Source organism: Periophthalmus magnuspinnatus, chromosome 4 (genome assembly GCF_009829125.3).
Source record: "Periophthalmus magnuspinnatus isolate fPerMag1 chromosome 4, fPerMag1.2.pri, whole genome shotgun sequence".
NCBI lineage: Eukaryota > Metazoa > Chordata > Actinopteri > Gobiiformes > Gobiidae > Periophthalmus > Periophthalmus magnuspinnatus.
This window is the reverse complement of record NC_047129.1, coordinates 29,511,822-29,528,310: the sequence shown is the minus strand read 5'-3', so window position 1 is coordinate 29,528,310 and position 16,489 is coordinate 29,511,822. Positions and strand designations below refer to the sequence as shown.

Sequence of the window (16,489 nt, the reverse complement as noted above, 5' to 3'; positions counted from 1 at the left end):
TAATCGATTACACTGCACTTCTTGATGGTCGTATTTTCCTTTTCCCCACAAAACCTTTACTTCCTGAGCCAACATCTTCACAATTTCTTTAAGATCGGTCCCTTCCTTCTCTGAATCAGTCATGTTTTACCCCATATCTTTGCACATGGTTCTTGCTCCTCCATAGACTCTTTAACAGATCTTAATTCTGCAGTTACTTCCTGAACTTCGCTCTTTTTATTTTTGAGTTTTCCCGCACTTTTTGAGTTTTAGCTGCTCTTCAAAGTTTCTCTGATCTGTGCTAAAATCAACTTCCCTCCTGCCAACAAGCTTAAATAAATGTTTAAACTCTTCTTCATGATCTTCCAATCCTTCAAAATCTTCCGAGTCACTCTCCTTTGTAATATCACTCGCTAATTGGAGCTCTTTGTTTTTGCACAGTTTCACTTGATCCTTACGACTTTCAATTTCTTTTCTTACCTGGGCACTTTCATCTGGGCAATCAGCCGGACTGCTTTCGCCTGCCTTTTGCATTGTAATTTATTTTTTAATTAATCGTATCTGTTCCTCCCTCCACACATTCAAACTCCACACTTCAAATTGTAATTCTCAAGTTGATCGCTAAGATTTTCAATTACTTTTCTTACTTGGGCAGTATTTTTGGGAGCATTGTCGGGAGCAGTTATAGCGGTGAATTTGAAGCGGAGTTTTAGGGTTAACGCGAGCATTTTAATACCAAAATGACGAGCCCGAGAGCAGCAGTTACAGAGAGAGGAAAGACTTTTAAGTGAAGAGAAACTGAATTGGAGCCAGAGTCGATGGAGTTGGAAGCGCGCCCATGCTCACTTCCTATTTGGTAGCAGGTTAGCTCTGTCCATTTATATATACAGTCTATGGTCTCTGTACTTAAACCCAATTCTCGCCCTGATTGCTCCTTGAATGCCTTTATCTGCTGTTTATCCCACAATTTCTTGCTCAGTTTCTACCTTCCCTTGCACGTCTTCTCTGTAACTCGGCAACATCTTGTTCTCATACCTGGATCGTCTCCTTTGACACGTCAGTTTGATTCTTTTTCAGCTGTACATGTTTAAACTACAGGTTCTTTTAAAGTTATTTCTAGATCGTGTTTTGACTTGGGATTCGTATTCGACCAGCTTCAACTCAACTTATCTTTCTCCTTCCCTTCACTTACTTCGCTCCGAGTCCAGTTTGCATTCTTTCCGAGTGAGTGCAGTTCGTTTTGTGTTGTCTACTTTGTCCAGTCTAAATTTATGACATCAGCTGCAAAGTATCAGTGTTTTTTGTTTTTTTTTAAAATCACAATGCTAGTTAGAAAAATTGCAAGTAGATATTTATTCCTCAGATGTTTCAGCCTTTTATGAAGCACGTGCACTATGGTTAGCCTCGTGCACGCCTGAGGATCCCTGCTCTTTTCACATCCCACCGAGCGTGAATCACTGCAGCCGCACACACTGACGCCAACCAATGCAAAAGCCCGTCTCGTACCAACGCAACAGAGTGTGATGATAGAACGAAACACACAAAACTACAGTCGTCTCACACCAGCACACAGCAAAACTTGTAATAGGGGTGGGGATACGCCAAAAAATTCAGATCGCAATTATTTAGAGCGCATTGATACTTTGCAGCTGATGTCATCAACAATCCCTGGGAATGTGATGCTAACTGAAGACACTGCTCCGTCTGAAGCTCTATTACTCAAGTTAGACTTTAATCTGAGCTTTATTTTAACACAATCTGACCATAAAGAACTGACAACAGGTGGGCTGATTTGTGCTGTAAAACAAATCCATCTGAAATAACATAGCTAGCTAGCGTTAGCTAACAGTTTTTCAGTTACTGTCACCTTTTTGTTGATAATCAAACGCCTAAAGAGGACCATGAACACGTGAATTGATCACAGGGACTTGAAAATGTGTTGTTTAAATCAGTTTTGTAAGCCTATTTTTTTCTTGAATTTTCAGGCAATCTTCAAACTTTTTTGGTAGTTATTGCTTGCATTGTGTCACCATGGTAACTGCTGAACATTTCACCATAGGCATACAAGAAGAGGAACACCCCCAGCGCGACGTCACTGCAAAGTATCATTTGGATTGTTAACTGATGTCACTTCTAGGTTCACCTGTCAACTTCACAGCTGATTTCTAACTTTGTTTATGACACTATGCCACAGAGCTGTTTATTCATCGAGCAAGAGACAATTACCTTTCAAAAACATCTACCCAAAAATATATCAGACATGTAAATATAGGCTAGTGTGTAGATCTCATTAACTGCTAGTCTCCGCTAACTCTACCTTAGGGATCTCACATCTTCAGGAAGACTGTTCTAGATTTTACCTGCATAAAACTGAAACATTGACTCCCCACGTTTAGTCCTGAGTGACTCAATAACCTAATCGTTATAGTAGCTTTTAAGTTGTGTAATTTTCCCGAAAACCTAACACTTGACTCCTTCTCAGTGACAGCTGTACGGGACGTTAGCACACAACCCCAATCTGCTCCTATTCCGCTCACGTCCCTCTCTGCACAGACTGCCCCACTAACAACGCCACAGTGCATGAATATGTGAGCGTGCACGGACGTATGAGCGTGCACGAGAGGCTGTGTGTCCGGGGAGAGTCAGTTTATATTCATCACACTGTGGGGACTGAAATCTGTATTGAAATGAACTTTATTTATAGAGCACATTTTGTAAACACACAGGGACACTAGGCCTGTCAGGATAACAAATTTTGAGGTGTGACATTTTGGTGAAGTAAATATACACGATAAATGATAATACTGAAGTCAAACTATTATGAATTTACAATATTAAGGCCCATTTTCTGATCTATGTTATAATCACAAACAGACCTGGAGTTGTATTTTGTTTCATTCACACACATTTAACACACAAACCCTGCGTATTTAGGCCTACTATCAAACAGAAAACTCTTGGTTCCACCTTGTGATGTCATGTGGTAATACAGGAAGTGCTCCATTTTTTTTTTTAAACTCCATACACCTTGATTAGAATCATTTGGATAATCTCAACCCTGGAGTTGCCAGCTGGAACTGCTACTGAACAAAAGGTAAAAGGAGCTGTTAACTTGAAAAATACCACTTCATGACATCACAAGGTGAAACAGAGCATTTTGAGCTTTGGAGATATGGACAGACTAATAATAAAGGATTACTCAAACATGTGTGAATGAAACAAAACACAACTCCGGGTATGTTTTTGAAAAGGTAACAGCAATAAAATATGACTTAAAGCTCACAAGAGTCCATTTTGCTTAATATAGGACATTTAAGTAGTTGGTTTGTATCTATAATGAGTTCATAATTCAATCTTTTGCAGCTCAAGTCTCAAGCTAAATGTCCACACTAGTGCAAAAAAAAGGCCAGATGAGAAATACTGACCCTTATACTGAAAAATAAGTGCATCATCTAACATATATTGACATCGATATAGCGTTTATCATGACGGGCCTAAGGGAAACAAGAATAAAACCAAGTAAAACCATAACACAGCAATCACCCGCAATATATCCTTCAATATTAGATCAACAATATGGTTTAAAGTTAAAATATGGGTTCCTTTAGGTTGAGGTGAGGGTTTAGGTTAAGGTTAGGTAAGTACAATCAGCCTAAGGTTAGGGTTAGTCTCCAGGAAATGAATGAAAGTCAATGTTATATCCCCATAAACCACAGAAACATGTGAGGCTGAGTGTGGCGCGTGCACGTGTCGTCTTGTCTTAAGGCGTGCTCCAGATTAAGAATCACTAACAGACACACAGACATAGCCTCACAGAAAAGCACCATTCTGTGTTAATGAACCGGTCCATGTGCTGCGCTAAAGTCAAAATGGCATCACTGGAGTTTATTTTCACTGATATAGTACAAGAGGTGGGAGATATATCTAAAAAAAAATGTATAATACTGCACTGTTGGAGTTGGAGAGCTGTGGAGAGACGATTCCACTCACAGTAAGAAAGCATGTTTAGTTTAATGCCATACTGCGGAACATTCCAGCAATAACGTCTCCATCAGTGGTGAATGAAGTACTCCATTTTGTTACTTAAGTAAAAGTGCACATACAGAGGTAAAAAGTTATTTAAGTAGAAGTAAAAGTATCTGGAAAAAGGATTTAAGTATCCATTTAAAAAGTGCTTTAAGAGGAAAAAGTAAACGTATTTCACACAGGTTGTTAATATGTTTAAGTGTAGTGATATTGATTTAAAAATTATACATATTCTGGTCAAAGTAACAATACAAATCCATCTTCTTAATTTTTTGTATGAATTTTGTGTATTTCTTTGTGTTTGCTCAAAGCCAAAGCTCGAACTTAAAAATTTGAGTCAGGATGTTACGACAAACATGGTAAAAATAATCCCTCAAATCATATGAAAAGTACTTTTTACTTTTTAGTCCAGTTCAAAAATGTAGTGGAGTAGAAAGTGCAGATACCTGCTCTCAAATATAGTAAAGTAAAAGTAAAAACTATCCACTGTAAAATGTACTGAAGTTAAATACAGATATCTCAAAATTCTACTTAAATCCAGTACTTTACTACTTGTACTCTGTCATGTTCCACCACTGCTCTCCACTGAGACAAGCAGGTAACAGACATTTGCACACTTCTGCATAAACATTAACAGTCCTGACACTGGCTGTAACCTCAGCGTTCTTCAGCCCATCTGTCGCTTTATTTCACTTAAAACAAACCTAATAATCCCTACATTTCCTCACTCCTCAATTGTGTTTTATCGCTTCGTTAAACAAAATCCGTTAAACAGAATTAAGCAACTTTATATAAAAATGGACGTAGCTAACCTGCTAGCCACTTCCAAATATGAAGTGAGCATGGGCTCGATTCCGGCTTAGTCGACTCTGGCTCCAATTCACTTTCTATTGAAAAAACATTGCCCCTCTGTCTGTAACTGCTGCTGTCAGACTCTTGATTTTGGTCTTAAAATGTTCATATCAACCCGCTCTTTTTATTTCGATTCTTTGTCCGGAAATTAAGATATGAACATGAATAAGAGACAAATCAAAATGGCATCATGATCACTATTTGAATGACCGCAACTAGTAAAGGCTGCAATTTCTGAAGTACCATCATTTCCTCCACAAACAACAAAATGTCCTGTTTTATTCTGCATAAAAACGGCAAACCCTCTTGTTCAGATCCAGACTAACATGTCAAATCCAATCCCAATCTCAATGCCTGTTGCCGTGCCATGTTTTTTCCTAATCGTTCAGCCCTACTTTGAACATGAACAGAAGAATGATATAATGAGGCAATGTATAAGCCCGGGAGAGAGAGCAGAGGGCAGCAGTGGTGTGTTGTGTGTGCTGTGTGTGTGTTGTGTGTGTTGTGACAGTAGCCTGAGCCAGCCTCTCCACTGGGCCCTAGTGCCTCCGGTTTAAATTGTCCACATCTTCAAATACGTTACCCATTTTGAAATCAAGATGTAAAAGACTCTCTAGTTCATTTCAAAATCTGAGGAAGAGTCTATGTCCTGATTTATTTAAACATTTTGATTATTATTATTATTAATCGGTTTGTGAATTCTGGCTGTCGGAGGTAATCTAAGGTTAGCGTGTGCAGAAGGGAGAGAGGGCAGAGCACACACACACACACACACACACATATACAAGTGTCGCTTTGAATTAACAGGAATCAGCTGATACTGCACTGGGCTGGATCGCTTTAGAAAACCAAAACATGCACTGTAGAAAGCACTGTTTTTACTGTTTTGTTTGAAAATGGACTCGTTACAGCTATGATTTTTACAAAGATGCTATTAAATATTTAGACCAGCAGTACTGTAGAAATGTAAACGTATTCTAACTCCTCAAATTACTGTGTTAGACATGGATAAAATATCAGAAGTGATCATGGGCGCGCTTCTGGCTCCATCGACTCTGGCTCCAATTCACTTTCTATTGAAAAACTGTCGCCTCTCTCTCTGTAACTGCTGCTGTCAGACTCGTTATTTTGGTCTTAAAATGTCCGTATTAGCCCGCTCTACATGATCCTGGTGTTTTTATTTCCGTAAATCAAAATATGAACATTAATAACCGGCAAATAAGGCGTCTTCCCCAAGGTCACTCCCACTTAGCAACAGGTTTGATTGATAGCGTTTCTAAAAGTCCACTCCCTGCTAAACTGGCGGTATGGGCGGGAAGGGGCGTTATCTTCAACGGCCTCGCTCCAGATTGGCTCTTTGGTTGCTATGATACTCTGCGATCTGAATTCCAAATATGGAACTCGGCTCTAAATTTGCTGGACGCTATGGGTGACGTCACACTCGCTTAGTCCACTTCTTTACACAGTCTATGATCACAAAGCCTGCTATTTTTGAAGTATCATAACTTCCTCCACCAACAACAAATTATCCTGCCTTATTCTGCATAAAAACTGCTAACCTTGTATTTCAGATCTGTGCAAACATCTTCTCTCTCTCGATTTCAGGTGATTCCAGTTGGATTAAGAAATAACTACAATATGACCTATAGACAGTACTGGTTTAGACAAAACTAGGAATGGACAATATATTGGTGTTATTGTCATTATCAACTGTGATGCACGATTTTGATCTATATTAGGGCTGCGCTGTCAAATCAAAATGTGCAGTTGGAGTTGCAATTATCAAATCGCAAACTCTTCTGCAAAGTAAATGTTTTTTTTTTTAATGCAAAAATCTTGTGCCTGTTGTTTAGACCTCTGCAAACATGTATCAGTCAATCTGCTTAAAATACAGCATTGATAAATCGATTTAATGGGTTCACATGTAGTTCCTCGTTTGTCCTTAAGGCGTAAGATGTGACTTTTTAAACAGACTCGTGAGTTACATCGGAAATGGAAGAGCAATGAAGCTAAAGAGATTCATCAGAAGTGAACAGTTAATTCTGAACTTGTGAGAGAACGTCTATATTCAACAAAATGTGTAGAAATAAACATGACAACATGACAATAAGGCATAAATAACTTTAACAATCTCGGTTGAAGTAATCTTACAAAAACATGCCCTTCTCATCTGTGTGGACAGTAGTTTCTGTAGTTGTGCTGGAGGCTTGGTTTAGGCAGTGACATTTCAGAGTCAAAGTGCAACTGTATCAGATAGAGCTGTCAATATCTCCAAAGCCTCCCCTTAAGGCAGATTCTACAATGTACTTTTGTTTTCTTTTTCTTCTTGCTCTAGTTATTATTCATAGATGTACAAAGATCAGTCAGATTTTAACAATGAAAACCCTCCCTGTTGTAACCTGTGACTATAAAAAGCAATTTGTTCAGTTAGTGTCTTGCTCATGGCCACAATGATAGTAAGGATGATCAATATAGTACAAAAAGAATCTTGGAATTTTGAAAACGTGGAATATGAACCTATGCAATACGAATCTGAGCTAATATAAGACTATGGGTAATATGATTCAGTGCAATAATGTGCAATACAGATCAGGATTATAAATGTCTTTTGTCATTCTCTATTCCAATAGTGAACATATTTTTACTAACATGAAACTGTAGAAACTGTAGTCACTGTCCTTGCTTGCCTGTTTGTCCAAATGTCCAGAGGATCTCCAGATGGAATTTAGCCCAAGACTAAAATCTGACATATTTAAGATAAAATAAAATGATAAATGGTCATATTTTCAGGCAACATAAAGCACTGCACATCAAGGAACCGCTCATCCATTCACACACACTCATACAACAGTGTACGCAGACACTAGAGACGAAGTGAGTTAAGTGTCTTACCCAAGGACACGACAGCAGCATTCATCTGTGAGACCTGGAATCGTACCGCCAACCTGTGGGTCAGTGGATCAGATCACTCAACCTCAAACACTCGAGATGCATAAATTTGTTTTGGACATCAGGAGCACAATGAAAATCCAAACTAAATTTCATATAAAAGTACAGTACTCAATCCACAGAAAAATCAGATTTGAAAGTTGGCGGTTCGAATCCCGATCGGCCTGTCATGACACATTTTGAAGCACGACATAGCGCTATAGAGACACACTGTGATAAACGACAATACTTAAAGTACTTTATGCCACTGATACAAAAACAGTAACCATTTTTAAATAGACAGTATCATTAAGTGACCTGAGCTGCAGTGAATAAATAACAGAAAGTCACCATTCCAGCTCCCACGGATGAATACTGTCATTGTGTCCTTAGGCAAGACACTTAACCCACCTTGCCCCCAATGTCTGCGTACACTGGTGTATGAATGTGTGAATGGGTGAGTGGTTTCTTGATGTAAAGTGCTTTGAGTGCCTTGAAGGTGGAAAGCGCTATATAAAAATCCGACCATTTACCAAAAAAAGGCATTAAACATGTTCATATCCACATAGTACACAAACTATTACACAATCCCTACATGGCCTTAAAGTACAGTAGCTATTGCACTGCTCCCTAATCGAACATATTAGTATTATACATCAGAAGTAATTGCCATGTGGTTACTATGATCCAGTAGGTGCGTTTTAGCTGGGTTTTTTTTTATTCGTCAATGATTCGTCAATGATGGACAAAGGAATAAATGAGTACACGTATCGGATCTGTTAACACTGGGGCGTCCTGTACCTTTACAAGTATTTAAATCTCCATTAATATGCTATCTATAAATATACAAACCTGTCAACACCTACCCTATCCAACTATTTTAATTTTGCCTAGTTAAAATTCCATCAAATGCCAACACAAACCCAGATTTCAGGTATTGAGCCATATGCTTCTTCACATTTTAAAACTGGAAACCGAGCTGTCGAGGTTGTCTGTTCTTACAAGAAAACTGCACATCTGATGCCAAATGTATCATAAAAATCTAGAACGCAACCACAACAATAGTCTGTACTTAACACTATTACGTATTCACCCCAGGCTCTTGGACAAATCTCGTCTTGAGTGGTACGACATGGAGCCCATTCATCATGTGTCTCTGGGTCCGCTGGCTGCATTGCGTCCGCAGCCATTTTTCAGAAGGACGCTGCTGTCTCCCTCCGCCCCGGTCTGGGTTAACACAGGTCTCAGGGCGGACTCTAATAACTGCTCCATCACGCTGAAGACTACGGGGGGAAAAAAAATCACCTTCGCTCTGTTCATCGATGACCTGGAGACTCATCTACCTGCAGAATGGTCGCTACCAAATGCAAATTGAAAAGAATCCTGCTTTAGATGTGGAGATGCAACCTTTAAGTTTTGATATACGCAGATGACATAAAGTTAGGTCGACAGAAAGCCACTGTCAACATCGTAAATACTGTAGAACGACTGTAGTGGAAGTTAAAAAGTGATAGTGGAAAAAATAAAGCTATTGTGTTTGGACGATGAAGAGCTTGAAAATCTTCTGTAATGGAAACCTAATAAAAATGATACCTTATTTAAAATACCCTGGTCTCATGTTTAGATATAATGGTTCATGTTTAAACAGTTTCATTTATCTAACGTTTCTGATGGATGGTGCGCCGCCTGGTTGTCGTGGAGATGTTACTGCTTTGCCTGGAATGTTCGACAGCATGGCATTAAACTAATCTACAGTTTAAACCAGAAGTTTACAGACACTATATAAAAAGGCGCATATGTTTTTTTGTTTTTTTTCTCACTGTCTGACATGAAAATAGATAAAATTTGTCCGGTTTTAGGTCAATTAAGATTACCAAAATTATTTCTATTTGCTAAATGGCATAATGCCTTTTCAAAGACAATTGTTTAAATGCATAGTAATCTTACTTCTGACTTTAAAGAAAATCATGAAAAATTGTCTAAAAATCCCTCTCTTATTATTCTGGCATTTAGCAAATATAAATAATTTTGGTAATCCTAATTGGGAAGGAAATTTTTAATCTGATTTTATGTCAGACAATGAGGAAAAAAGCATACCGGTATATGTTTTTTTTTATTTTTTATATAGTGTATATAAACTGGTTTCAACAGTATCTCCATAGCGACAATCAGACAACGTCACTAAATCAAGTTACAGGTCAGATCTGTGAATTGAATAAATGCATATGTTAGACAGATGTTTAGTTTAGTTTAGTTAGAAGTTTAATGCCATACTATGAAACATTCCAGGCAAGGCAATAAGATCTCCACGGTGAAAGGCAGGGGGAAAATTACATAGTGCACCTTTAACACTGTCTTAATTCTAATTTCTAAGTCTAATTTCACTATTAAAAATCTGAACTCTGCTCCAAACCAAACGCTTTTGTCTGTGGAAATCTCAATTAAAAAAGCCCCATGCTGATCATTGACAAACAAAATTGATTGGATTCAAATTGGCTGAATACACAGACGCGGTGGGACAGTGGACATGTCCCTATAGTTTATTTGGGGATAAACTGCTCCAAAGGACAACACTAGAGTCCCCAGTGTATGCACCGATAAACACAGCTTTACTCACCGCTTGGTCAAACACACAATTGATTTGAGTTGGCTGCAGCGCTTAGGGCCAGTGTGAATGAGTGTAACAGTGTCTCAGTGGACCAGATCTCAAAGTTTTCTGAGCCAAACTGTTGATTTGAACTATTTTAAAGTAGGGCTGAGCAGTGGGAAAAATATGTATTTGTGATTTTTCTGACGAGCGTGAGATTAGGTTACATTTGCAGTTCGGGTTCATGTTTTAAAAGTGTTTAGAAGAATTGGCAAAAAGATTAATATGAACTAACAAACTAATGGAACAATTACATTTCAGAACATTTGCACAGATTTAAACTACAGGGTTAGCAGTTTTTATGCAGAATAAGAAAAGAGATTTTGTTGTTTGTGAAGGAAATTCTTACTTCTTACATCAAAAACTGCAGGATTTGCGATTTGCGTTCTTTCAAATTACGATTTCGATTTGATTGGATTTATAAGAATAAAACCTTCCACAAAGAATAGATTTTTGCACTAGATTCAACATTTTCTATTTCATCAAAGAGGTTGTAGGTTCAATTCTCGGTAAACTGCTCTTTAAAACTGGACTATGTAAGCTTCCACTACCCGCTTTGTTACTGCTTTGCCTGGAATGTTCTGCAGTATGGCATTAAACTTATCTATCTCTATGACGACAAGCGTGAGACACCACCAGACCCAGTTACACGTCAGATGTTCGGTGAAAATGCCATACTGTGAAACATTTGAGGTAAAGCAGTAACATCTCCGGACGAGCAGATAGTGGACCGTGGATCTCTCCCCAGAAAAGTTACTTAGCTAAACTTTAAATGAGGATTGGAGAAATATGGTACAAGTAAATTATTCTGAAACAGTCACACATCCAAACCAAAACAATACAGTTGATTAGATGAAGCTGTCTGGACGTGTCTGTGTCTCTCTGTGCCATAAACGAGCTTGTTTTTCAAATGTGCTTTTCACTGAAGTCTAGGGCCCATTTCTGAGTCTGCTTGGAGTTGTCTGTGTTTAGTGCCGATTCTCTTCAAACTCTCTTTAGGGAGGAGTTCACAAGCGCTCAGTGAATATTTCATGGGACGGTTTTCCGCAGTTTCCAGAGCATCGCAAAGAAAGTTACTAATTTTAGACTTGGGTTTTGCGACTCGTAATACAACGCGGTTACACGGTGTACGGGCAGTTAGTCAAAATGTAATAGATTGACGTTCAGTTGGGGTCATTTTGAACAGTTTGCAATGATCCAAAATTATTCACGGTATCACGATGGGGTACACGCTGCCTGCATGTCTATGGCGGAATGTTCGGCAGCTACCATGGAGATACAACGCACACATTAGCAATCACTATCCAAAACTTTTACAATTGTCTGAAAACTTAAAAAAACCCAAAATGGATTGAAGCAACATACTTTCAGGAGCCTGTGATCAATACGAGCGATCATGGTTCTGTTTAAGAGTTTGATTTTCAACTAAAACGCGCGAGTGACTAATTGGAAAAACTGTTGGCTAATGCTAGCTAGCTTGTGACTCTAATTTTTATATGTGAGACAGCGTAAATCATTTCACCTGTTGTAGTTCTTTATGGTCAGACATACATGTGGTTTGGGGCAGAGTTTAGACTTGGAAGTAAGAAATTTGACTCTTTTTGTGCAAATATGAACAATTAAAAGTCAGATCAGGAAGTTACTATTGAAAGCAATCTGTAAGTTAAATAAATAAAGACCCCAATAATCACAGACTGAACGATAAGTTGCTGTAGTCATTATCGTGACGGTTCTACTTGGATCAAATTCCACTGACAGAGAGAAGGCTAGAATGAAGATGTGTGCATTGATATAAGACTATAACAGAGAAACAGACAGATCTATGGCAAAGACATTCGATCAATACTTGGATCAGGCTGTGCATTAAAAATACATTCAAGGGGTAGCGAGAGCACAGGATCACCAGGTGTAACAAACGTGAACGATTTCTGTAAGACAAACGAAACAACAAGCTCTTTTTGTCGTCTTTGAACATTTTGAACCATTTTGTTACATTAAAGACTTTTGTTTACTAGGTATAGGTAGGTTTGCACTTTATGGGATGCTCCAAACACAATTCCGTTGTTCTTCCGTGACAATGACTACAAATAAATTGAAACTGATTGATATAGCTTGCATTTTGTTGAATGTGGTGGGACTGAGTCATTGCAAAAATACCATGTGATTCGTTTTTGTTATTATCAGTCGTAAATATGGTTGAACGACTTGGAAAAATGATCAAATTGTGATTTTTCTGACAAGCATTGCGATTGTGATAAGATTTGTGATTTATGTTTTAGACGGCCTATATTACTTTATTTTTTGATCTATGCTGTAATGTTATTTTCTCATCAAAAACAGACCTGGAGTTATGTTTCATTCACACGTTTAACACCCAAATCCTGCATATTTAGCCTGAGTCTTTCTCTCAAACAGAAAACACTCTGTTCCACCTTGTGATGTCATGTGGTAATACAGGAAGTGCTCCATTGCGTTTCTGAACTCCACACACCTTCACTAGAATCATTTGGATAATTTCAGCCCTGAAATCTCCAATCTCTACTAAATAAAAAGTACCAAAAACTACCACTCCATGACATCACAAGGTTGAACCGAGCAGTTTGAGCTCTGGAGACGTAGACAGATGATTGTTACATTAGTCAAACAAGTATGAATGAAACAAAACACAACTCCAGGTATGTTTTTGATGAGGTAACAACATTCTAACAAGACTAAAAGCTCACAAGAGTCCATTTTGTGCAATAAAGAACCTTTAATAATGGGATTCTGTTCAAAGTTCAAATTTGAAACACGTCCAGAAGAATTAACAAAAAGGATGAAATATGAACTGAGAAACTAATTTCAGCCTTTGTGTTTTGCTAATTGCGTCCATTCAAATTGCAATTTCAATTCACTTACGGTTAATCTTGCAAACATAAAGAGATTAGAAAGCCAATGCAGCCAATGTATATTATTGTGTTTTCTATGTAAATCTCACTTTTTGTACAATTCAGTAGTATCAGTGAAACCATGGGACAAAATGGCTGTGCAGGGCTGACAAAGAAGGTACAGATTCTCACCCAAACTCCATCTTAATGTATACAATGTACATTTAAAAGAACTACTTTGAAGCCAAACGTAACGAGGCTAAAGGATGTGAAAAGCCATCACTGTCCAGGTAATATGTGCAGTGAAAAACTCACTATGGGAGCCACACTACGCCGGCAGTCTGTGAAAGTGCAAAGAACAGCAAAGTCTTGAAAGCTGATCTCGCTCCATTCAGAAAACCACAAGGCCTCCAGAGAACTATAGAATTAGAAATGGTATTGCAATGTAGAAACTGAGCTGGTATTTGGAACGATTTGAAGGAAATTAACTTGATGATAGAAGTCATTGTTTATTCAAGGGGCATATTATGTAAAATTGTCTTTTAAGAGTTTTTAAGTTGTATTTTGCTTGATTCATTAGTTTATGTTCTGAGAAACCCTGTACTGTCCTGGATTTAAAGATTGATTGAACAGAAAATTTGTGTTTTCACCTACCCCCTGTCTCCGCCCACTTCTCTGTACATTTTTAAACAATAAAAACATGTAAATGAAAATCTACGGCTGGTTAAGATAAAATGCCACTATGACGAGTTCATCAGTTCTGTAGTTTTTAAGTTTTTAATTTTAAGTACTACAAAACTAAACTATTTCCATGGAAACAAGCAGATAATGCTACCAGGGCAAGTCTGATCTGTGGAGAATCAAGCCTACACATCGAAAGAATGCATGTTTTTCTGTGTATTTTTAGTGCTAAAAACAACGGCATTAAATACAGACAAGATAGCTAAATTTAATGTGATACAGTGGAACATTTCAGGCAAAGCACTAATATCTCCATGGAAACAAGCAGGTGATAGACCTCGCTTCAGAAGATGTTTCAGAGCATCCTAATTATTCACTGAGATGAGTTTATAAGCGCTTTTCACAACTCTCAGTGATCAGTGTTTTGCCATCACGGTAAAGCTAACAACAACTACCATGCTAACTTGCACCTCCTGATTAAAGACAATAACATGTATTAAAATGAGATACACACACGTCAAAAGCTACTTATACAATATACTTGTGCTGGGACATACATGGGAAAAAATCAAGTACAAGACTCAAAAATAATTGAAGTAGTATTCTTTTTTGTCTACCTCCCTCCTCCAAACCTGAAGCATAAATACACTTTCACTTTTCTGTTCAAAACTAATCCATCATAGCTTTCCCCCAATGTACTTGCCACCGCCATGTTTGCTACACCTCACAAGAAACTCAACTTGTTCATCTTGTTCAACTCCTGTCGTTTTAAGTGTCAGACGCAATAAACCGGGACGAGGGGGCTTTTTTACTCTCACACACCTGGGATACTGTCTCGAAGAAATCAGACTGCAGATGGCGCTGTCGTCCTCTCCCCACCGTTAGAAAGACAGCGCCAAAACCAGCTGACCGGACACGCCACAGCTACATCACGTGACCAAACTGAGGAAGAGCGCTAGTGAGCAGTCCAAACTGTCAGGTACGAAAACAAACTAAATCTTAGTCTGAAAAAGAATCTATTAAAATAAATGGAAAAAACAGATGAACATTGGACTGCCACACACAACATATCACACTATTTTCTTTACTTTTTGTGTTTCGGACGTTATTATACAACATTAAAGGCGCACAATGTAGCTTTTCTGGAAGATGTAAGAAGATTCCATGGAGATCTGACCGCTTTGCTTGGAATGTTCCACAGTATGGCATTAAATCTCTATGACACAGCACTCCAGATGCTTTCTAATACAGTCCAAACAACAGAAAACAGCTCACAGTTCATTCAACAGTGTGTGTGAATGGGTGAGTGGTTCCTTGATGTAAAGTGCTTTGAGTGCCTTGAAGGTGGAAAAGCGCTACGTAAAAATGCGACCATTTCTCTGATAAATGGTCCGCCACCTGCTTGTCTCCACGGAAACGAAAACTAATCTCTCTCCAGGTGAAGCTTCCAGATCCAGTTACAGGCCAAAAGTGAAATAATAAAACTAATTCTTATCTGACCTGTAACTTGGCCTGTTGACGTTAAGTGCCTCCATGGAGATAGATAAGTTTCACGCTACACTGTGGAACATTCCAGGGCAAAGCAGTAACATCTCCACGGCAAGCAATAGACTTACGCTCCACCAGAAAAGTTACACAGTGCACCTTTACGTGTGACTCCAATTCATTCATGCACAGCAAATTTACAACTTTCCAAATCTTTTTCACCAACTCACCTTGCATCCGAACATAAGCGAAATGGTGTTGTTGGTGCATGCTACTTTGCAGTGGCACAACATGTGGCTAACGTTAGCTGGGGCAGGTCCCGCGGTGGGGGGGCATCTTTATCTGTCACACGAATGTAAACACGCACCAGCCCGGGTCATCATGCCTCCAACAGCCAATCAACAACATCCGGTATCCACGACAACTATCCACCCGTCACCCCTTCCCTTCCCCCCCGAAACATCCCCATACACTGCCCCCCAGCTCCCCTCCTCTCCTCCTCCTCCTCCTCCTCCTCCTCTCCTCCTCCAGTCCTCAGCTGTGGCAGGTCGGAGTCCGCTCTCCCCTCCTCTTCACCGCCGGGGTAGTCTTCATCAGTGTAGCGTTTCCCATGATGCTCCTCCTGTGCAGTTTTTACATGGCTCGGGACAGCTCTGTGTGGCTATGTGCGCGCTCTTTGGTGCTTCCCTCCCCTCCCGCTCTCTCTCGCTCCACTGCTCCTCTTGGCCCGCCTCTCCTGCGCCGCGATCAATGGTAGACACACTATACTCGCACATGCAGGAATTACATATACGGCTGCTGACGGCGGGGTAGCGGGCCGGTTTGATGATAGCATACACCTTGTCCCTATTGGAGGATTATGCTAATGAGCACTACTTCCCTGTTTTCATTTCTCCGCAGCCCCGGTCGGCTATGCAAATGAGCGACTTCAGTTATAACACGAGCATCAACTGAATTAACAATATTTGAGAGCAGTGTCTTCCTAGCACAAACATATTCTAACGTTTTTGGGATAAATTTGCCT

The 16,489-nt window shown here is 39.1% G+C and overlaps 1 protein-coding gene across 4 annotated transcripts in view; it reads right to left on the bottom strand.

The window, feature by feature from the left end:
• LOC117369720 (discs large homolog 1-like protein) overlaps nucleotides 1-16,489 on the bottom strand; it is a 162,105-nt gene that overhangs the window by 115,239 nt on the left and 30,377 nt on the right. Inside the window, exon 1 of one of the 4 annotated variants that reach the window (XM_055221461.1) lies at nucleotides 15,696-15,731. The exons of the other annotated variants lie outside the window; for them this stretch is intronic. Coding sequence (XP_055077436.1) covers nucleotides 15,696-15,710 — 15 coding nt within the window. The 5' untranslated portion in view covers nucleotides 15,711-15,731. Of the gene's footprint in view, nucleotides 1-15,695; nucleotides 15,732-16,489 lie in introns of those variants that run through there. 4 annotated transcript variants of the gene reach the window in all.